This window comes from Bos indicus x Bos taurus, chromosome 4 (assembly GCF_003369695.1).
Source record: "Bos indicus x Bos taurus breed Angus x Brahman F1 hybrid chromosome 4, Bos_hybrid_MaternalHap_v2.0, whole genome shotgun sequence".
Classification (NCBI taxonomy): Eukaryota; Metazoa; Chordata; class Mammalia; order Artiodactyla; family Bovidae; genus Bos; species Bos indicus x Bos taurus.
Window position 1 is genome coordinate 112,019,140 of NC_040079.1, and position 22,576 is coordinate 112,041,715.

The 22,576-nt window shown below is 44.8% G+C and overlaps 2 protein-coding genes across 5 annotated transcripts in view; one reads left to right on the forward strand and one right to left on the reverse strand.

Moving 5' to 3' along the window:
- SUN3 (Sad1 and UNC84 domain containing 3) overlaps positions 1-17,041 on the reverse strand; it is a 46,956-nt gene extending 29,915 nt beyond the window's left edge. Inside the window, exons 1-2 of one of the 3 annotated variants that reach the window (XM_027540228.1) lie at positions 16,879-17,041; positions 4,211-4,272 (exon numbers count right to left, since the gene is read on the reverse strand). In XM_027540228.1, coding sequence (XP_027396029.1) covers positions 4,211-4,247 — 37 coding nt within the window. In that variant the 5' untranslated portion in view covers positions 4,248-4,272; positions 16,879-17,041. Of the gene's footprint in view, positions 1-4,210; positions 4,273-9,598; positions 10,206-14,982; positions 15,024-16,878 lie in introns of those variants that run through there. The other 2 variants (XM_027540226.1, XM_027540229.1) reach the window with 2 other exon arrangements.
- A 141-nt stretch (positions 17,042-17,182) lies between these two features.
- C4H7orf57 (chromosome 4 C7orf57 homolog) overlaps positions 17,183-22,576 on the forward strand; it is a 28,789-nt gene continuing 23,395 nt past the window's right edge. For both annotated transcript variants that reach the window (XM_027540230.1, XM_027540231.1), the window contains exons 1-2: positions 17,183-17,292; positions 17,518-17,679. In XM_027540230.1, the coding sequence (XP_027396031.1) occupies positions 17,625-17,679 (55 nt within the window). In that variant the 5' untranslated portion in view covers positions 17,183-17,292; positions 17,518-17,624. The remainder of the gene's footprint in view (positions 17,293-17,517; positions 17,680-22,576) is intronic.

Genomic DNA, 22,576 nt, shown 5'->3' on the forward strand with positions numbered 1-22,576 from the left:
CTGGATTTAGAAAAGGCAGAGGAACAAGAGATCAAATTGCCAACATCTGTTCAATCATCAAAAAAGCAAGAGAGTTCCAGAAAAACATTTACTTCTGCTTTATTGACTATGCCAAAGTCTTTGATTGTGTGGATCACAATAAACTGTGGGAAATTCTGAAAGAGATGGGAATACCAGACCACCTGACCTGCCTCTTGAGAAGCCTGTATGCAAGTCAGGAAGCAACGATTAGAACTGGACACGGAACAACAGACATGTTCCAAATAGGAAAAGGAGTACATCTAGGCTGTATATTGTCACCCTGCTTATTTAACTCATATGCAGAGCACATCATGAGAAACACTGGGCTGGATGAAGCACAAGCTGGAATCAAGATTGCCAGGAGAAATATCAATAACCTCAGATATGGAGATGACACCATCCTTATGGCAGAAAGTGAAGAAGAACTAAAGAGCCTCTGGATGAAAGTGAAAGAGGAGAGTGAAAAAGTTGGCTTAAAGCTCAACATTCAGAAAACGAAGATCATGGCATCTGGTCCCGTCACTTCATGGCAAATAGATGGGGAAACCATAGAAACAGTGGCTGACTTTATTTTTGGAGGCTCCAAAATCACTGCAGATGGTGGCTGCAGCCATGAAATTAAAAGACGCTTACTCCTTGGAAGGAAAGTTATGACCAACCTAGACAGCATATTAAAAAAGCAGAGACATCACTTTGCCAACAAAGGTCCGTCTCGTCAAGGCTATGGTTTTTCCAGTGGTCATGTATAGATGTGAGAGTTGTACTATAAAGAAAGCTGAGCACTGAAGAATTGATGCTTTTGAACTGTAGTGTTGGAGAAGACTCTTGAGAGTCCCTTGGTCTGCAAGGAGATCCAACCAGTCCATCCTAAAGGAGATCAGTCCTGAATATTCATTGGAAGGACTGATGCTGAGGCTGAAACTCCAATACTTTGGCCACATGATGCGAAGAGCTGACTCATTTGTAAAGACCCTAATGCTGGGAAATATTGAGGGCAGGAGGAGATTGTTGGATGGCATCACTGCCTTGATGGACATGAGTTTGGGTGGATTCTGGCAGTTGGTGATTGACAGGGAGGCCTGGCGTGCTGTGGTTCATGGGGTTGCAAAGAGTCGCATACAACAGAGCGACTAAACTGACTGAAACAAATACGTGTACACACATGTTCTATACACAACACCCAAAGGGTGGACACACTGGATGTTCATCCATAGCTGAATGGATAAACAAACTGTGGTCTATCCATACATTGCAATGTTATTCAGCTACAAAAAGGAATGATCCGTCTACAACAGGGATGAGCCTCAAGAACATGAGCTTAGTGAAAGAAGCCCAACAAAAATGGCCATACATTGTATGATTCCATTTATATGACACATTCAGAACACGTGTGTCCTTAGAAACAGAAAGCATATTGGTGGTTGTTGCCAGAGGGTGGGGGTGGGGTGGGGCTGGGGATTGACTAAGAGTGTGGGATTTCTTTTGGCATCGATGAAAATATTTTGGAAATAGAAGTAGTACTTGCACAACATTGTGAATGCACTAAATTCCACTGAGTTGTTCATGTCAAAATGGTTCGTTTTATATTATGTGGATTTCACCCTAGCAAATAAAAATGGATGCAAGTTCAGTTTAATTCCATTGAAATCATTAACACGTCAGTGGTGGCTAAAAAGGATCTGGCACTTTTGTGGGCAAATGAGTAACCTTACAGTGAAAGTGAAGTCGCTCAGTCGTGTCCGACTCTTTGTGATCCCATGGACTGTAGCCTACCAGGCTCCTCCGTCCATGGGATTCTCCAGGCAAGAGTACTGGAGTGGGGTGCCATTGCCGTCTCCAGGGGATCTTCCCAACCCAGGGATCAAACCTGAGTGGGGAAAGACAAAGAAGCAGTTTGTACGCACTAAGAAGATGTATATATTTCAATCTTAAAAGATGTCAAAGCAGAGACTTTGCTGGCAGGCCGGTGGTTAAAACTTCCCCTTCCAATGAAGGGATTGCAGATTCAGTCCCTGGTTGGAAAATAAGATCCCACATGCCTCTCAACCAAAAAAAAAAAAGTAAAACAGAAGCAATATTGTAACAAATTCAATAAAGACTTTAAAAATGGTCCACATCAACAAAAATCATCAAAAAAAATGTCTAAGGGATATAGGGCATTCGTTTCCAAAATAAGGAAAATTCTGAGCACAAACAATTCTACTGTTCACAGGGCGTGTTCCTGACACAGGCAGGGCGGTGGAGCCTCAGAAGAGCAGGCGTGCGTCACTGGACACAGGGCTGGGGTAGGGCTGTGGGAAGTCTCAAGGGCAGAGGGCTCGTGAGTCGGGGCAGAGGGCTCGTGAGTCAGGAGCCGGCAACAGCCACGGGGTCGGGGGAGGGCTGCTGAAGCTCACAGGCTGAAATCAGCAGAGGTGAAGACCAGACAGATGGAAGCAACAGAGCCAGACAGTGTGCAGTTCTCAGTAGAACTGGAAACTTCAAGATGAAGTTTAGAGGTCTGCTGAGATGGGATGGGTGCTCAGGGCACTAAGATGCAGCTGACGGAAGGCTGGCACAGACTTCAGAGAGCCCTCAGTCCAGGTATCCACGTGCAAGCCCAACTGAACAGCCCCCGTTGCTGCGTAAAATGGCATTTTGTGGCGATAGCTGGGTGAAACTCTGACTTCCCTGGACACTCTGCAATTCAAGGTGTCCACGTACCACAGAACAATTCCTCATTGTACTAGGATTCATGGTGTGTGATATTTACAGCCAGAAAATGGCAAAGCATGTGTTCTAGCATTTCTTCAAGAACCCCATGATGAGTCAGTCTCTGGTTGTCAAAATCCTTCAAGATGAGTCGCCCAGATTTAGAAAAGATCAATTCTATGTGTTTGCAATAGAAATATCAAGGATTCCTAACTTCAAAGCAATTTCTCTTATTTGGAACCATGATTATGTAACAGGGAAGAAAAAAATCTGACTCCATATTGGATCTGTTTCTTTTACTTTAATCATTGCTTCCCACGGCTTTTGTCCATTAAAAAGATATTGTCTATACATAATGGCTTGCCTTGGGGAACCCTTCCCTACTGCATGAATGTTAAACTAAAGTGTCTTTGTTCAGCTCACTGGGAGACATTCTGACCCTGCCCACTTGTGAATGACAGCAGGAAAAAGAAATGAATGCATCCCTTCCCTGAGGATGGCCAAACCAGGAGGTATTTTGCAACACTTATGGCCTTTTGATTTCCCAGATGGCTCAGATGGTAAAGAATTTGCCTGCAAAGCAGGAGTAATGGTAGTGTTAGTCGCTCAGTAGTGTTAGTCGCTCAGTTGTGTTTGACTCTTTGTGACCCCGTGGACTGTGGCCTGTGGGTCTCCTCTGTCCATGGGATTCTCCAGGCACGAATACTGGAGTAGACTGCAAAGCAGGAGACCTGGATTCAATCCCTGGGTTGGGAAGATCCCCTGGAGAAAGAAGGGATTGGCAACCCATCCAGTATTCTTGCCCGGAGAATTCTATGGACAGAGGAACCTGGTGGGCTACAGTCCATGGGGTCTCAGAGTCGGACACGACTGAGTGACTAACACTACCACTACGACTACTACTCGGCACTGCAGGACTGAGTGACTTACACTTTCGCTTCATGGCCTTTTTACTTTACTTCCTTTCCTCCTCCTCCTCCTCCTCTGTTCTGTAAAAGAAACTGGCATCCAGACCCCATAACATAGTACTCTAGGACTCTCATCCACCATCTTCTCGGATGCCCAGCTTTCTGAATAAAGTCTCTATTTCTTGCCTTGATACCCTGCCTCCCGATTTATCGACCTGTTCTTGTCAAACAGAACGAGCTTAGATCTGGTAACAACTCTAAGAGAAATAAAGTTCTCACTAAGTTTTCAACAAAGAAACCCAGATCACTTTTACAAGAGAACCTGAGTGCTGCAACCACTGAGCCTACAAGCCACAAGGAAGACCCTGCATGACGCAATGAAGACTCTTCATGCCGCAACTAAGATCTGATGCTGCCAAACAGATTCATAAATAAATATTGAGCGGGGGGAAGGAATGGTTCAAGAGCATTCAGTCACTTCCAGGTTTCTGGGGCATTTATTGCAAATGTGAGTCATTCCCCTGCCAGCTCTCTCATCACACACACACCCTGTGAAATGGCTTCAAGGATCGTTGCTTAGTAAGACTCACCTAGAAGAAGTAAGGTCAGTATAAACACCATACCCATGACAGCCTTCCATGATCGAGTTAACCTAAAAAGAAGAAAAATAACAGCAAAAAGAATTTAGCAATACACCACTCTTAACCTTTAATTTGAACTTTAACCTCTACAACCAAGTCAACAGACATGACTAGGCTGAGCATGTGAGTTAATTTAGTTCCTAATCCACTGTGAAACTGAGGGAAAACAGTACTCAGAGTGGTATATATACATATTCACACATATATACACCATACACAGCCCTCTCTTTCACACATATTACTGTCCTGTTGTTGCAGGTTTTTATGCCTACAAATGCTTATGAAGAAGAAAGCAAAGGAGGTTATCCTAGAGGTCTGCAATGTATCATCAGTCCAGAAGAAAAAAGAAAAAAAGAGTCTGGACTGAGCCCACGAGGCTCCTCTGTCTATGGAATTCTCCAGGCAAGAATACTGAAATGGGTTGCCATTTCCTACTCCAGGGGATCTTCCCCGCCCAGGGATCGAAACTGTGTCTCCTGCTCTGGCAGGCTGATTATTTACTGCTGAGCCAGCTGGGAAGTCCAAAGAACTATGTCAATGAACACAAAATTCTGATAAAATTCTCTAAAGCAATCCTAACCCTTTCCCTCACTTTTTATTGAAATATAACATACATAAAGAAAAAAGCACAGATCATGGCACAGCTCAGTGGATCCAAAGGCCAACTCCACCCTCCCACTGGCAACCAGTGGGACAAGGGCTTTTGTAGACAGGAGGCGGCTCCATGCAGAAACAGCACAGTCAGCTCCCACAGCTGTCTTCAGATTGGTCACGGGTGGTCTGACCAGCATCATCCTGATTGTTTTAGGTACAGTTAATCTTCAATTTCAGGGTCCAATTTTTCCCCATGTGTTTGAGGTCAGTTCTCAGAATTTCGGCAGTTTAAGTTGTGGGTTCACCTTGGAAAGTCTGGTCATTATGCAGTTAACTCCTTCTATCTGAGGTTTCATTATCTATAAGACAGCTCACAGGATATGGCTCAGAATATTAGGAACTAAAAGGTCCTTGACTATGCTTAATGACTACATTATTATTATCTGGTCTCCTTCGTTTTCCTTTGTTTCTGTATTTCTCATTTCCCTGATTAAACTTGTAAAATATCATGTAGGAAACGAGTTGCCAGTCCAGGTTCGATGCACGATGCTGGATGCTTGGGGCTGGTGCACTGGGACGGCCCAGAGGGATGGTATGGGGAGGGAGGAGGGAGGAGGGTTCGGGATGGGGAACACATGTATACCTGTGGTGGATTCATTTTGATATTTGGCAAAACTAATACAATTATGTAAAGTTTAAAAATAAAATAAAATTGGAAGAAGAAAAAAAAAAATACACTTTGTTAGAAACTATAAAAAAAAAAAAAAAAAAAAAACTTATTCTTTGACTCAAGTTTTCCACAGACAAAAGGCAGGCGGAGGACAAGGGGCGTTGGGACAAGCACCATGGGGTCCTGCTCTGTTGGGCCAGAAATTGCTGGGTTAGTGCATATCCGGTCTCAGCAGATCTTTCCAAAGAGTTTCACAAAGTGATTTCAGTGACCTTTCCACATCCAACTTTAAAGATTTTTTTTTTAAAGGAGAAAAAAAAAAAAAGAAAATGGCTAAAATAGACTAATCTCACTGAAACAGAAGGCTAGGAGCTTTGGGACAAAGTACTCTAAGACAGCAAATTGAAATTTCTATTTAAAACATATAAAAACCAGTTGATGATGAGTCATTCATTAATTACAGAAGGCACCTTGATGTAGCAGGAGAAGCACTGAGTCACAGCTCAGAAAAGGGGGTGAAGCTGTCACCGACTGTGCCGGTCACACAGTGAGGCCAGACCATACAGAAAGGTGGAGTTTGGAGCAGAGAAAGTTTTATTGCATGGTGGGGGGCGAATTTTGTTAGGAAGCATCATTACGAACAAAGCTAGTGGAGGTGATGGAATTCCAGTTGAGCTATTTCATATCCTGAAAGATGATGCTGTGAAAGTGCTGTACTCAATATGCCAGCAAATTTGAACAACTCAGCAGTGGCCACAGGACTGGAAAAGGTCAGTTTTCATTCCAATCCCAAAGAAAGGCAATGCCAAAGAATTCTCAAACTTCCGCACAACTGCACTCATCTCACATGCTAGTAAAGTGATGCTTAAAATTCTCCAAGCTGGGCTTCAGCAATACGTGAACTTTGAACTTCCAGATGTTCAAGCTGGTTTTAGAAAAGGCAGAGGAACCAGAGATCAAATTGCCAACATCCACTGGATCAATGAAAAAAGCAAGAGAGTTCCAGAAAAACATCTATTTCTGCTTTACTGACTATGCCAAAGCCTTTGATTGTATGGATCACAATAAACTGTAGAAAATTCTGAAAGAGATGGGAATACCAGACCACATGATCTGCCTCTTGAGAAATTTGTATGCAGGTCAGGAAGCAACAGTTAGAACTGGACATGGAACAACAGACTGGTTCCAAATAGGAAAAGGAGTTCGTCAAGGCTGTATATTGTCACCCTGTTTATTTAACTTATATGCAGAGTACATCATGAGAAATTCTGGGCTGGAGGAAGCACAAGCTGGAATCAAGATTGCCAGGAGAACTATCAATAACCTCAGATATGGAGATGATATCACCCTTATGGCAGAAAGTGAAGAGGAACTAAAGAGCCTCTTGATGAAGGTGAAAGAGGAGTGAAAAAGTTGGCTTAAAGCTCAACATTCAGAAAACAAAGATCATGGCATCTGGTCCCATCACTTCATGGCAAATGGATGGGGAAACAGTGGAAACAGTGACAGACTTTCTTTTTAGGGGCTCCAAAATCACTGCAGATGGTGATTGCAACCATGAAATTAAGAGACACTTACTCCTTGGAAGGAAAGTTATGACCAACCTAGATTGCATTTTAAAAAGCAGAGACATTACTTTGTCAACAAAGGTCCATCTAGTCAAGGCTATGGTTTTTCCAGTGGTCATGTATGGATGTTAGAGTTGGACTGTGAAGAAAGCTGAGCGCTGAAGAATTGAAGCTTTTGAATTGTGGTGTTGGAGAAGACTCTTGAGAGTCCCTTGGACTGCAAGGAGATCCAACCAGTCCATCCTAAAGGAGATCAGTCATGGATGTTCATTAGAAGGACTGATGTTGAAGCTAAAACTCCAATACTTTGGCCACCTGATGCGAAGAGCTGACTCATTTGAAAAGACCCTGATCCTGGGAAAGATTGAGGGTAGGAGGAGAAGGGGACGACAGAGGATAAGATGGTTGGATGGCATCACCAACTCAATGGACATGGGTTTGGGTGGACTCCAGGAGTTGGTGATGGACAGGGAGGCCTGGTGTGCTGTGGTTCATGGGGTCACAAAGAGTCGGACATGACTGAGTGACTGAACTGAAGCACAAGCCACCTAATTTCACCCAGTACAGAATCTCTAAGTAGCTCATCCACTTACAGAAAGCAATAGTGCCCATTGTCTGTCCAATGTGTTATTGTTATTGTTGTTCAGTCGCTAAGTCGTGTCTGACTCTGTGACTCCATGAACTGCAGCACGCCAGGATTTCCTGTCCTTCCTCATCTCCCAGAATTTGCTCAAACTCATGTCCATTGAGTCAGTGATGCCATCCAACCATCTCATCCTCTGTTGTTCCCTTCTTCTCCTGCCTTCAATCTTTCCCAGCACCAGGGTCTTTTCCAATGAGTTGACTCCTCACATCACATCAGGTGGGCAAAGTATTGGAGCTTCAGCTTCAGCATCAGTCCCTCCAATGAATATTCAGGGTTGATTTCTTTTAGGATTGAGTAGCCTGATCTTGCAGTCCAAGGGGCTCTCAAGAGACTTCTCCAGCACCACAGTTCGAAAACACCAATTCTTCAGCACTTGGCCTTCTCTGTGGTCCAACACTCACATCTGTACATGACTAGTGGAAAAATCATAGTGTTGAGTCCTGTCCCCCAGGCCATAGGTGGGAGGCTTTGCACCAAAACCACAGAAGCAGAGCCCAGAATCAAGGTCACCTCTGAAGCTGAACCTAAGCCCCTTTGTAACCGTTGCCAAAAGCCCCCTAATAATCACTAACAAGCTTCCTGATTCCCAGTTAGGCAAAGATGCCCAACCAATCAACTAGTGTCAGCTTTCCTGTAGGAATTTTCTTTGCCTTGAGGCTATAAAAATTGGCTATTAACCCACAAAAACTGTCAACCCTCCCTGGTCTGTCAGGAGGTTGACCCGCTGCACTTGCAGTGCCCACATTATCTCTGTTCTTTGTTCTTAATAAACTCTCCTTTCTGCAATACTCTGTCTGGAAATCTTTTTCCAATCCCAGCTTGGACTGCTTCAACACATAGCTTTGACTATATGGGCTTTGTCGGTAAAGTGATATCTCTGCTTTTTAATACACTGTCTTGGTTTGTTGTAGACATGTGCTAAAAGCAACAGAGAAGAAGATCGTCCCAAAAGTCTCCTCTGAAAGGACACGAAATCTTGAAACCACCATCCTTCACATCTCACTGGTCACATGAGGGATCCACTGTCTAAAGAGAGTTACTCAAAGGTCATAAGACCCTCCCAAGGGACTGGCTTAAATGAACATTAACCAAAGGTTCACTAAGCTTTTTCATTAAACCTTAGCTGTTATCCGTGGGGTGGTTATTTCATTACTCTGTTTTGTTTTACCAGCAGGCAGTGCCTTCAAGGGCAAAGTTGATGAGGCTTGGGTTTTGGAGCCATCCAAGTGGTCCAAGATTTCCTGCTGTTTCCCCTTCTTCCAGTTAGAGGAAGCACAGTTGTTAGCTCAAAACATACACCCACTAACAGCCCGTGTAGTCAGTTCTCACCCAGGGATGTAACAAGCGCCCTCCATGTAAAGACTTGCAAAGCATGGTGCTGGACCTTGCACCTGGCAGAGACTGAGCAGGAGGCCACTGACAAATGATCGACCCATGAGGCTGCAGGTTGCAGTCATAACTTCACACTGCCGGTGAGACTCATTCCTTTAAAAAGAATGTCTTCTCTTCCACAAACTTCGTCCCCCACTTGCTGTGTGTGCTGTGCCTAGTCGCTCAGTCATGTCCGACTCTTTGTGTTCCCGTGGACTGTAGCCCACCAGGCTCCTCTGTCCATGGGGATTCCCCAGGCAAGAATACTAGAGTGGGTTGCCATGCCCTCCTCCGGGAGATCTTCCCTCCCACTTGCTGTAATTAACCTCTACCACAGAAGGAGACAATAGGTCAGAAAGTACTGGGATCCAGAGAAATCTTCAGAGGTTCTCTCTATAAAGGAAGGTTATTTTCCAGGGGGACGAGCACACGTGATACATGACATGTACACTATTAAATCTTAAGGAGATCACCCTGCAGTTACGTACCCACTGGCGTTGGGGTTTTCCTGCTGTGGGAGCACAGCGCTCCCACTAGAGCCGCTGCTGGCGTCCTCAGAGGGAGCCCTGAAGAGCCTGGAGCTCCCCCTCGAGTTGGGTCTCCCACTCATCTCCCCCAGCCGAGTAGCTGATTGCTGGCAGCCTCTTTGCTACTTGATGGAAAACATGAGGTGATACAAAATGGTTTGGGATTGGCTTGGGGTTTTGCCTTCTTCCTTCTCGGCTGTTTCTCCTTCGAGGGGGAAACTGTGAGTGAACTAACCCTGGAGGAGGCACCCCGGCTCTTCTGTTGCATCACCTTCTGTGACACATCACAATGGCTGGACGCCCAGGCAGGGGGCACGCGGCCTCCCCACCAGCCAGCACCCAGCCCGAGCGTGTATCACAAGGTTTCACGGCAGCGGCTCCCAGACACACCGCGAAATGCCAGGGTCCTCCAGGCCCGATGCTTCTGCCACAAGAAATCTCTGTTTCACTGTGCTTGCTTCAATACTTTTTCAAAAAATTAAATATCACAAACATAATATCATGTTCTGGGAAGACCCCAGAACACCACTCCGTTCCTTCCTTTCCTGCAGAAAAATGAAAATTGATATACAAAACGTTTTTGATATTTTACCACATAAATATGTATCCATAAATGTTTTCACGCTGTGAATTCAAATGATAAGCTACTCTCAGATTTCTTAGATTACTGGTCTTGAGAAATACTCACTTCAGATTACTCATTTTAACTGCTGTATAGTATTTTATCACATATACATCTGTCGATGACAGACAAATTCACAATCTGAAAGTTAAGTTTTTTTCAGTGGCCTTACTAAGGGCTGGGCTTTCCCAGTGGCTCAGTGGTAAAGAATCAGCCTGAAATGCTGGAGACACAGGAGAAATGGGTTTGATCTCTGGGTCTGGAAGATCCCCTGGAGGAGGGCATGGCAACATGTTCCAGTATTCTTGCCTGGAGAATGCCATGGACAGAGGAGAGTGGCAGGCTACAGTCCACAGGGTTGCAAAGAATCATCCATGACTGAAGTGACTGAGCTCAAATGCCCTGAGGACTAGACCAACACAAAATTTCTCAGGTAGCTCTGAGGAACTGTCCTGAAGAGGTAAGGAAGGAGCTAAGATATATAGGGGATTTTGCTGAAAATCAAACAGACTAACATGTAGTAGAATATCAAAAGATGACTGCTAATCACACATCTGAACTAATGGATTAATGCTTCTCCATTAATGGGAAGATGCAAGAGTCTGGGCTCATTGAAATCATGCCTTTGACATACACCTTAACTCTACAGGGCTAGCATCCTGCTTTTCTCCACTGTGAGTCCTGTCGGCAGTGACCGATGGCCTGATGGTCGGGCAGCATTCCTTCTTTACTGCAATGGCAGGCAACACATCACAATTCACTTTCCCAGTCTTTTATCAGTTGCTTTTGGTTTTTTAGCAACACGATCAAAGTTCAATGCCTGCCTTTGTCCCGTGCACACCACAAGGGCTTCCCTGGGTGAACCTCCGGAATGGAATTGCTGGAATGATGAGCATGCTTACTTGGGGCATAAAACTGCAGGCTGACAGTTATTTTCCTCTGAGTCCTTTGAAGATGCTATTCCATAGTCTTGGACTTGGCTGTTGGGGATAAAAATCCTGCCTAATCTTCATCTCTCCTTATTCCTTTTTTGTGTGACAGACTGTGTGGCAACTTGGTTTTTCTTTTCCCTTTGGTCGTTTTCAAGGTTTTCTGTTCATCTTTGATGTTCTTCAGTTTCACCACTGTACCACATTGTGATCATGGTTTTTAATCTTTTCTCCTTTTTGGAGGAAAAAAAGCATACGATATTTCATGCTCGTGTATTTCTTCAATTCTGGGATTTTTATTTTGGCCATCAGTGCTTTAAATGCTGCTTCTCCACCACCGTCATCCTTTTCTCATGATGGCCCACCTGTTGACATTTGTACGATGGCGCTAAACTGCCCCTTTAAATTTGTTTTTGATGTTTTTCTTTCTTTCTTTTTTTAATGCTGATTTCAAGGTAAATTTGTAGGAGCTATTTTTCTAATACACTAATTTTCTTTTTAACTTGACAAAGTCTAGACCTATTCCAAGAAGTCCCGAGATTTCTGAATTTTTACCTAATGATCCAAAATTCAAAAGATGCAAAATGATACATAGCAAAGTACTTACCTACTTCTGCCTGGTAGCTATCACTTCTCTACTCTCCTTGCATCCATGGTGCCATTTTCATTTTCTTTCAAAGATATGATCTGTTGTTTAGTCACTAAGTCGTGTCTGACTCTTTGGACTGCAGGCTTCCCTGTCCTTCACTGTCTCCTAGAGTGTGCTCAAACTGAAGTTCATTAAGTGGATGATGTCATCCAACCATCTCATCCTCTGTTACCCCCTTCTCTTGCTCTCAATCTTTTCCTACATCAGGGTCTTTTCCAATGAGTCCCATGAATCGCAGCACGCCAGGGCTCCCTGTCCATCACCAACTCCCGGAGTTCACCCAAACTCATGTCCATCGAGTCAGTGATGCCATCCAGCCATCTCATCCTCTGTCGTCCCCCTCTCCTCCTGCCCCCAATCCCTCCCAGCATATATTTATGTAAAATATATATACTTATGTACAAATTTATGTGTGCATCTGTCTATCTCTATATATCCATCTCTTCACTTTGTTGAAAGTAAAAGGAAACTTGTTAGAAACCATGTTCTACACTTTGCTGTTTTCAGGTAAAAATATATCTTGGTGACCAAGATGGTGGTGGTGGTGGTGATGAAAAAAGAAATTTTAAATAATTTGATTATCAAAGCTGTTTGATCAAATAGCTTTGATTTTATGGTAGTAACTTTTCTCTCTCAGTAAATGTTTTATGAAAGTTCCAAAGAGTTTTTAATCTTTTAAAAACATATTGTAAAATCTGCCAAGCATAATAAATTAATTCATACTAGGAAAAAATATATCTTGGGTTTTGTTTTGCTTTGTCTGGCCATAATAGGTCTTTGCTGTGGCATAGACACAGATCTTCAGTTTCAGCAAGTGGAATCTAGTTCCCTGACCAAGGATTGAACCTGGGTCCCTGCATTGGAAGCATGGAGCCCTAGCCACTGGACCCCCAAAGAAGGTCCTTGGAAGTTTTTCTGACTCACTCTGAGTTGATCTTTTTCTTTCACGGCTCCCTAGGGTTTCGGTGAACGAATGTGCACCAATCTGTTTACCCTGATGAGCATTTTTCTATTGCAAACAGTGTGCAATACTGACCACATGCTGCGGTTATTCTGCGCGTCTGAGTGCATCTGCAAGAACGCACAGCCAGAGGAAGAACCGCTGAGTCCACGTCTCTCCCTGTCTGTCATTTTGATAAATGTTGCCTTTGTCCTCTCCAGAGGCTCTGCCAGCTAAGTTTCCACTGGAATTTATGATATTTTCCTCTTATTCACCAACATGGTGTATTATCAACCTTTTAATCTTTGCCAATTGAATACCTTTGTAAAAACGGTACCTTAGGAGAGTTTCTTTTTGCATTCTGATGAGTGAGTTTGAGCTTTTTTCCCCACATGGTTAAGACCCTCCTGGATTCTGCTTTTCTTGTTTACCTGTTTTTGCTTTGTTTCTTTTGCTTGGAAACGTATTTTTAAATTCATTATCATTCTTTCACTTAGGTCTTTGTTTTTTAAATTTTTATTTATTTTTGGCCGTGCGGGGTCTTCGTTGCGGTGCGTGGGCTTTCTCTCGTTGCCAGGAGCTGGGGTGGGGGGTGGCCACTCTCCAGCTGCAGTGTGTGGGCCTCTCATTGCAGTGGCTTCTCCTGCTGTACAGCATGGGCTCCAAGGCCCATGGACCCCAGCAGCTGTGCCACTTGCGCTCAGCAGTTGGGGCGCACAAGCTTAGTTGCTTCGCTTGCATGTGGGATACTCCCAGACCAGGGGTCAAACCAGTGTCCCCTGCATTGGTAGGTGGTCTCCCAACCACTGAACCACAAGGGAAGCCCTCATTTATGTCTTGAAGTGTATAGTTATTTCTTTAAGTATGTACTTATTTTAAAAGCCCTTTTCAAGCAACTGAATTAAAGATAAAATCTGTCTGGAGATTACTCATTTTCTGATGAGTCACCATCTTTCCATGGCTTGTTTCTACAGTGACTTAGGGTTGTGCACGGCAGACTTATTTTGAGTGAAGAGTTTCCTATTTTCACTCTTGTTCGTCTCTGATCCTCTGTGTTTATTGGCCTCCCATGACTTCCAGAGTTGTAAATTATTTTCTATTTGCATTTCATCTACTGCCATTATAAGTTTGGAAATAGGAGGTACTTGAGACCTTGGAAGGAAAGTTATGACCAGCCTAGATAGCATATTCAAAAGCAGAGACATTACTTTGCCAACAAAGGTCCATCTAGTCAAGGCTATAGTTTTTCCAGTGGTCATATATGGATGTGAGAGTTGGACTGTGAAGAAAGCTGAACACTGAAGAATTGATGCTTTTGAACTGTGGTGTTGGAGAAGACTCTTGAGAGTCCCTTGGACTGCAAGGAGATCCAACCATTCCATCCTGAAGGAGATCAGTCCTGGGTGTTCATTGGAAGGACTGATGCTAAAGCTGAAATTCCAATACTTTGGCCACCTTATGCGAAGAGTTGACTCATTGGAAAAGACTCTGATGCTGGGAGGGATTGGGGGCAGGAGGAGAAGGGGACAAAAGAGGATGAGATGGCTGGATGATGTCACCGACTCGATGGACATGAGTTTGGGAGTTGGTGATGGACAGGGAGGCCTGGTGTGTTGTAATTCATGGGGTCGCAAAGAGTTGGACACGACTGAGCGACTAAACTGAACTGAACTGAGACCACAACCCCAAAGCTTGTATTTGGCAGAAGACCCCAACCTATTTGTAACTGTTTATTTTAAAAAATATTTATTTATCTATTTGGCTGGTCTTGGTCACAGCATGCAGGACCTTCATCACACCGTGCAGGTCTACAGGTCAGCAGTTGCAGCATGCAGGCTCAGTTGCTCCACTTGTGATCTTAGTTCTCCCACCAGTGATCAAACCCATTGTAACTGGCAGAAAAAACTGGGAGTTGTCTCATACAGTAGGGCTGGCAGTGAATGCAGGCAGCACATGGAGACAGATGTCCAGGACATCCCTAACGTTCCAGTGACTAAGGCTGCACTACCAATGCAGGGGCTGTGGGTTCCACCCCTGGTCCAGGGAGTTTCTCCTGAAAGCCAAGTGGCATGGCCAAAAAAATTTAAAAAACATTGGTTTCTGATAGCCTGTAACAACTTAGCTTTTTCAATAATAAATCATACATGATAAATGGCCTTACTATTTTTCAAATATGAAGTATTTCTTCAAAACTAATACAATTACCTTAGCATTATATATAAATTGTTGCATTCAGTTCAGTTCAGTTCAGTCACTCAGTCGTGTCCGACTCTTTGCGACCCCATGAATCGCAGCACGCCAGGCCTCCCTGTCCATCACCAACTCCTGCATTATAGGAATTTAAATTAAAACGATTTAAACTGTTCTGTTACTTTCATATATTTTTTTACTCTGTCACTTTTCCAAAACATTTTACTGTTACATCTTAAGAAAGGTAATCTGTTGAAATTTATTGTAAAATGTGAAGTTTTTCTACCAAAGAGAAAGATCATTATCACTTTAACACATAATGGAGGGGAGATGCTGATAAGGACACAAAGAAATCCTGTCTCATTCTGTGCCAACTACAGATGATAATCTTGTTTCCACAGATGATAATCTCAGTTTTCAACTGGACTGAAAACCCAAAATGCTGCCTAATACTGAAATACATAAATGTGTCGAAAAGGAAGCATTTGTCTTGAAATGATTATCATCAAACAGAAAACACCAAATTTGGAAATCCCCCCCATTTTATGAAACTGTAGTCTAAGGAATATGCTGCATATTATGGAGGATTGAGTCTCCTGGGAATGATGTTTAGGGAAAGGAATTTATCTACTGGGTTGGAAGATGAAACAAGGATGGGCTTGAGCCTGAAGATGTGTCTTAGGAGTTTAGAAATATTAGCTTCAGTCAACAACATGAGCAAACCAAGAGCAGGCAAGAAGGAAGGGTCCGAGGGCTGTTAAAAAATCGGAATTTATACTCAAATACATGTTTTCCTCTTCCCCCAAAACTCATAAACAGTTTATAATCATATACAATATCTATGTAAGATACAAATCTCTAAGAATTTATCCATATATAAAATAGAGATAATACTTTAAACAAACATCTACAAATAATTGAATATTTTTTCTCCATAAACTGCTGACTAAATCTGTACATGAAGTGAGATTGTATATGAGGAAAGGCTGGATCCTTCTAAAAACTCTGGGCTATTGTATGAAAGAAAGATCATATGTGTTAAAGTATAGCAAATAAACAGAGAAATCTTCACAATAGATTTTTCTTGTGCCATGTTTTCATTTGTATAGCAGCTCACTTACGTTCTTATTTAATTTGGCACCTGCAAATACTTGTGATTTCAGTCACATTCCAAAAGTCAGAACTTTATTCTGAGGAATGATCATTCTTCATTATAGCTCAAATCATGATTTTAACTAGTAAAAAGGGCTGTCAACTTGAGTAAGTTTCCTTCTCTTCTGTTAACCAAGCTCAGGAAGAGAGAAAGATATTCTTTAGGCAGGATGGCTTCAATCAGTAGGATACACTATTTTAAAAAACCACCTTCTCTTGGCGCACAGTTCCCTGGGTAAACAATGCCCTGACTTATGCAACAGGAAACCCTGTTATACTTAGTGAGAGTCTACATGTCTACCTGCAATGGGACAAACATTTGACATTGAAAAGTGATGTCTTGCTTGCTTTCAAAACTGGGTCAGCTGAGGATCCTGAAAATATTATATGAGAGCTGGATAACCCACAGTGAGAGTAAATTCCTGTCACAAGAATTCTCTTCTCCCTACCAAATGGTTACATCACCTCTCTTCTGCTAGATTTCTAATGCTTAACTTGTGTAGTAGCAAAAGCAGCGCCTTGTTTAAAGTTGCCAAATGACCACCGTTAAGACATCGTGATTTTTCTATTTTAGCAAAAGACAACCTTAGCTCCAACTGCTGCCTGGGCTGGTGGAATCACAGAAGGACTACAAACCAAGTTTCCAAACCAGAAATACTGAAAAAAATAACGTATGAGGAAAGACGTGTGCATAGTAATTTTCCTACTAATACACAACTGGCAGAAATGGCTGTCTTTTGAGTTTCCCCAGGTACTTACTCGTCCTCTTTTTAACAATGTATTAAATAAACCGGAGATGGACAAGAAAACCGCTGTTGGGTTTTCCAGGACGTCAGGTGGGCGGAGGTCTCACCAGGAGAACTCTGAGGCTGGCACGCCCCAGCAGCCACGCTGCCAAGCCGGCGCCACCACCTCGACAACCCCAAAGCCCCAGGCAGTTGACTGTAGGCGCCCAAGCCACGCCCCTGACGCGATTGGCCTGCCCTCACACTGCGCCAATTGGCTGCCTGTGCTCCGTCCGCGGCCGCCGGTTGGCCCAGGCCGTTGCCCTGGCGACGCGGGTTGCTGTAGTTCCGCGCCTCTCTGGGAGTTTGGGATTGGTCTCAGCCGCCAGCGGGAACAGACTGGTATCAGACTTTGCAGGTGGCACCCATCCAGACCCTAGGTCGGCAGGTGAGCGGGGTCAGACGGCCAGTGGGGTCGGGACCGGGAGGGACCCCTGTCTCCTGAAATGGGGGAGCACCGGGCCGGGGCGGGACTTCGGTACCTGCTGTCTCCTGCTGGCTACTCTGCATGTGTGCCCATGATGCATATACCCTGGCTGAACGCGCTCCTGTTGATGGCTTGCCTGGGCATGCGCGCACTACCTGAATGGTGAGACTCCTGCATACCTGTCAGGTGGAGGAGGACGGACCGAGTAGGGGTGCGGACCCAGCCTCTGCAGCTCAGCCCCGGCAACGGTTCCTGGCTCACCCGTGAACACCCGGCCCAGCGTGTCTCAGGGCATGAGGAATACCAGCAAGGAGCTGCATGGGGCCGCGAGCCGCTACGCTCCCTGCGGTGAGTGACCAGAGGAGAGGAGATCTGCCTTTGTTCTGCTACTGGACAGGCTCACCTGTATTCTGCATGCGTGTGTGGAGAAGGCGGTGGGAAGGGGACAGGACTAACACGGGGTACCATCAAAGAAAGCTACACACTGCCCCTGTGCCCCTGGGTGGAAGTAAGGCTTAAAAGCAAGGTGGGGATCTAGGGGTAGAGGGGAACTTGACTTCTGGGGTTTTTTCGTTTGTTTCCCTATTTTCAACAAAAGAAAGCCAGGGTACCGGCCCACTGCTGTTAGAGCTACTCAGTTCTTGGAGCAATAGCATCTCTGAAAATTTCTCTGTATCAGTAACCGTGTGCTGACTTGGACACTTTCATTTTCAGCTGCATCCTTATGTATTTCATTGATCACCTATCTCTTGCTCCTAATTTAGACTCCAACCAGGGTAACTGTCTCCTGCTTTAAGCGGATTAACACAGGAATTAAGCCTCCGGCGGAGGTTGGCACTGCAGTGGGCTTCTCATTGTGAAGTTGGAAGAAGGGAAAGAAGACCTAGCTGCTCTGGTCTGATTTTGACTTTGTTGTTATTCTTCCACATCTCGTGAAGGGCTGGAGTAGGAGGATGGAGAAGAGGGCCCTGAAGCTCTGTTGGAAGAGGCGGGGTAGGGGTTGGACTGCAGGCAGCGGGCCCGAGTGTGGCCTTCACAGTCTCCCCGTGCTTCTTGCCCAGAGCTCTACTGTGGCCGCTACTGACGAGGCTGTGGCTGTGCTGGAATGGAGGGGAAGGGGCACAGGAGGCCTGAGTCCCAGTCTCTACTGTGGGCTCTCAGCCTGGTTTTCTGGTGTCTCAGCGCCCTACTGCGTAGCCTCCCCTGTGTGCTAAACACTGTCACACTGACATTGAACTTCAGGACAACCTGCTGAGGGGTTGTTAGCTCTGGTCTGCAGATGAGAAACCTGAGGCTTAGAGTTTCAAAAAGCTGCCCTGTTCTCCAAGGCTGAGGCTGGTTGCCAGGATCCTGCCTTTGGGTTGCCTCTCATGGCTCAAAGACCAGAGAACTGCAGGACTGAGTCACGCTATGGTCATCTCTGAGCCGGGCTCCTTGGGACAGGGGAGCCAGTAAAGAAATCTACACGGTCGTGAGTGATCTGGTGCCAGACAAGTACTAATCGTGTGTGTGTGTGTGTGTGTGTGCACACGTGTGTGCACACGTGTGTGTGTGTGTGTGTGAGAGAGACAGTTGGTTCACAGTGACTCATGTGCTGACTCTCTGCAGGGCACGCCATCATAAACTGCCAACCAAATCAGAGCTCAGTTCCTGCCCGAAGCTTCCAGTAATGAGATGTAGAAACTGTTCTCTGTGGATTAATTAGTAATCAAAATACAGAGAGGAAAAATAAAGCAAGAACTGAATGCTTTCCCTCTGAAAGAAAATATTTGAGCTGAAGACAATCAGATATGATGCTCCTAAGCCCTTCCTCCTGGATCTAAAACTAACTCTTTGAGGTCAGGCAAACTTCTTGAAAGCTTTCCTGTTGGGTTCCCCCCACCCTTTCTCTTTCCTCCTTCTCCTTCTATTGTGTTTTCACTACAGTTTTCATCTCATTATTGTTGTTCAGATATTTTAAAGATTTTTCCATTTTTTACGCAGTGAACTCAGCTTTAGTTCTAAGTAGAAATTGTGTGGCTAACTTTTAGCTGTGGAGGAAGGCGACTTCTTGTTCTTGGAATCCGTGTGTGCTTGTGTAAAGCCGTCTTATTCAGCCTGTTTTCCTGTGATCCTGCTGTATCACTCGGAATTCTCCAGAGCCCAACAACATCTGTGCCTGTGTGTATGTGTGTGTGTGTGTGTGTGTGTGTGTGTGTAGAAAGAGAAAGGGAGATTGACTGAGACATCGATTTATTTTAAGGAACTGGCTCACACAGTTGTGGAGCAGGCCGAGAAGGAGCTGATGCTACAGTCCTGGGTTGGAAGGCTGTCTGGGGGCAGAATTCCTTCCTTCTCAGGAGACCTCAGTCTGGGAACTGTGGCCTAGCCAAGTGAACGCAGGAAATCACCCATTGCACCTGCCAGGAGCTGGTCCTGTGTTAGACCCTGACTGTCATGCATTTTGGACAGCTGGTTCCAGTAAGCTCTTAAATTCTAGAGACACTTGTGCCATGGTAGTGGCGTCTTTTTAATTTCACATCCCTTCTAGATTTTGTTCCCCTAGTTCTCAGTCAGCTGTGATGTCTGTTCTTATATTTGGACACGTGGGTTCATCAGTTTCGGATGCAAAGTGTCACCAGAACGCCAACAGCCCGAGTGTCTTCTCTCTGTGGGATTATGAGTGGACCTGATAACTGCAGGTCCCTGGGCCCCTGCTGACACCTCTTGCTCCTGGCAGGGACCCTCATAGGTGGTCACCAAAGCCACCTGCAGGGTTCTGTCCTGGGTGCCCACTGAGGGGCCTCAGGGCTCTGCCAAGGCCCGTTCTGCTCACCACCCATGACCACTCTCTGGGGGAGGTAGGGGTCAACAGATCAATGGGGAGGGAGGTGAGAGAGTAAGCTGGCCTTCTCTTATCCCGCTTTGTCCTCCCACCCTCGTCTTTATCCGATCTCAGATCCTAGAAATCTCATACACTGTTTAAAATGGATTTGTTTATTTTGCCTGCACTGTCTCTTCGCTGCTTGCATGGACCTTCCCCAGTTGTGGCGAGCAGGTGTCTCGCTGCAGTGGCTTCTCTTGTTGGCAGAGTGCAGACTCTAGGGCACACAGGCTTCAGGAGCTGCAGCACGTGGCCTCAGTAGTGTGGTGCACGGTCTTAGTTGCTCCAAGATTGCACAAGGGATCTTTCCAGACCAGGGATGGAACTCACATCCCCTGCACTGGCAGACGGATTTTTAACCACTGGACACACGCTTTATCTGTATTCATCGCACGTCAGTTTTGCGGGACCCAGCTGGATGTTTCCCCGGGAACCACACTCAGCCCCCGATCAGTCTGCAGCCTGAGAGGGTTCCCACAGCGCGAGGTTGCCCAGGGCAAAGCCCCTGCCTCTCTGTTCAGCAACCCTTCAGGGTGCTTCTCCCTTTTCCCGTCTGACCTCTCGGGATGTCCTGCTTCCCGCCTCGAGCAAAAGGAAAGCTGAGGGGCTTGTGTGGAGAGGGTGCGGCCAGCGTCTGGGAGGAGGGCCTGCCAGGATGCCCCCCTGGGGGGTGGGTGTCAGGTCAGGTTGCTCACGATCTAGCCTTCCTGAGGTGGCACTCGGTCCTGCTCCTGTCAAACTAGCAAACATGTTCACTAAAGCTGTGACTTCTGTCTCAGTATGTTTGTTTTAATTGAAGTATATAGCTGATTTGCAATGTGGTTTGTGCTAGTTTCAGATGTACAGCAAAGTTATTCAGTTACACACACACACACATATATATATACATTCTTTTTCAAATTCTTTCCATTATAGGTTATTAAAAGATACTGAGTATAATCCCCTGTGCTATACAGTGGGTCCTTATTGATTATGTATTTTATATATAGCAGTGTGTACATGAACATCCCATGGATGGAGGAGCCTGGTAGGCTGCAGTCCATGGGGTCTCGAAGAGTCGGACACGACTGAGCGACTTCATTTTCACTTTTCACTTTCACGCATTGGAGAAGGAAATGGCAACCCAGTCCAGTGTTCTTGCCTGGAGAATCCCAGGGATGGGAAAGCCTGGTGGGTTTCCGTCTATGGGGTTGCACAGAGTCGGACACGACTGAAGCGACTTAGCAGCAGCAGCAGCAACATGTGAATCACAACCTTCTAATTTATGCCTCCCCTCATCTTTCCCCTTTGGTAATCATTAAGTCTGTTTTCTATGTCTGTGAGTCTGTTTCTGTTTTATAATTGAGTTTATTTGTATCATTTTTTAAGATTCCATTTATAAGTGATACATGGTATTTGTCTTTCTATGTCTGATTACTTCACCTAGTGTGATAGGCTCTAGGTCCATCCATGCTGCTGCAATGTCATTAGTTCATTCTTTTTTATGGCTACGTAGTATTCCATTACATGCACCACATCTTCTTTATCCATTCATCTGTTGATGGACATTTGGGTTGTCTTCATATCCTGACTATTGTAAATAGTGCTGCTAAGAACATTGGGGTGCATGTATCTTTTTGAATTAGAGTTTTCTTCTTTTCTAGATATATGCCCAAGAGTGGGATTGTAGGATTGTATGGAAGTTCTATTTTAGTTTCATAAGAAAGCACCATAGTATTCTCCATAATGGCTGCGCCAATTTACATTCCCACCAGTAGTGTAGGAGGGTTCCCTTTCCTCCCCACCCACAGCATTTTTTGTTTGTAGACTTTTTGATGATGACCATTCTACAAAACTACAATGACTTCATTGTAGTTTTGATGTGCGTCTGTCTGCTGCACTCAATATGCCAGCAAATTTGGAAAACTCAGCAGTGGCCACAAAACTGGAAAAGGCCAATTTTCATTCCAGTCCCAAAGAAAGGCAATGCCAAAGATTACTCAAACTGCAGTACAGTTGTGCTCATTTTACCTGCTAGAAAGGCTATGCTGAAAATCCTTCAAGCTAGGCTTCAGCAATACATGAACTGAGAACCTCCAGATGTACAAGCTGGATTTAGAAAAGGCAAAAGATCAGAGATCAGATGATTCGTTGGATCATAGAAAAAGCAAGAGAATTTAAAAAAACATCTACTTCTGTTTCATTGATGACGCTAACGCCTTTGACTGTGTGGATCACAACAAACTGTGGAAAATTCTTAAAGAGATGGGAATACCAGACCACCTGACTTGCCTCCTGAGAAACCTGTATGCAGGTCAAAAAGCAACAGTTAGAACTGGACAGGGAACAGCCCACTGGTTCAAAATTGAGAAAGGAGTACGTCAGGCTGTATATTGTCACTCT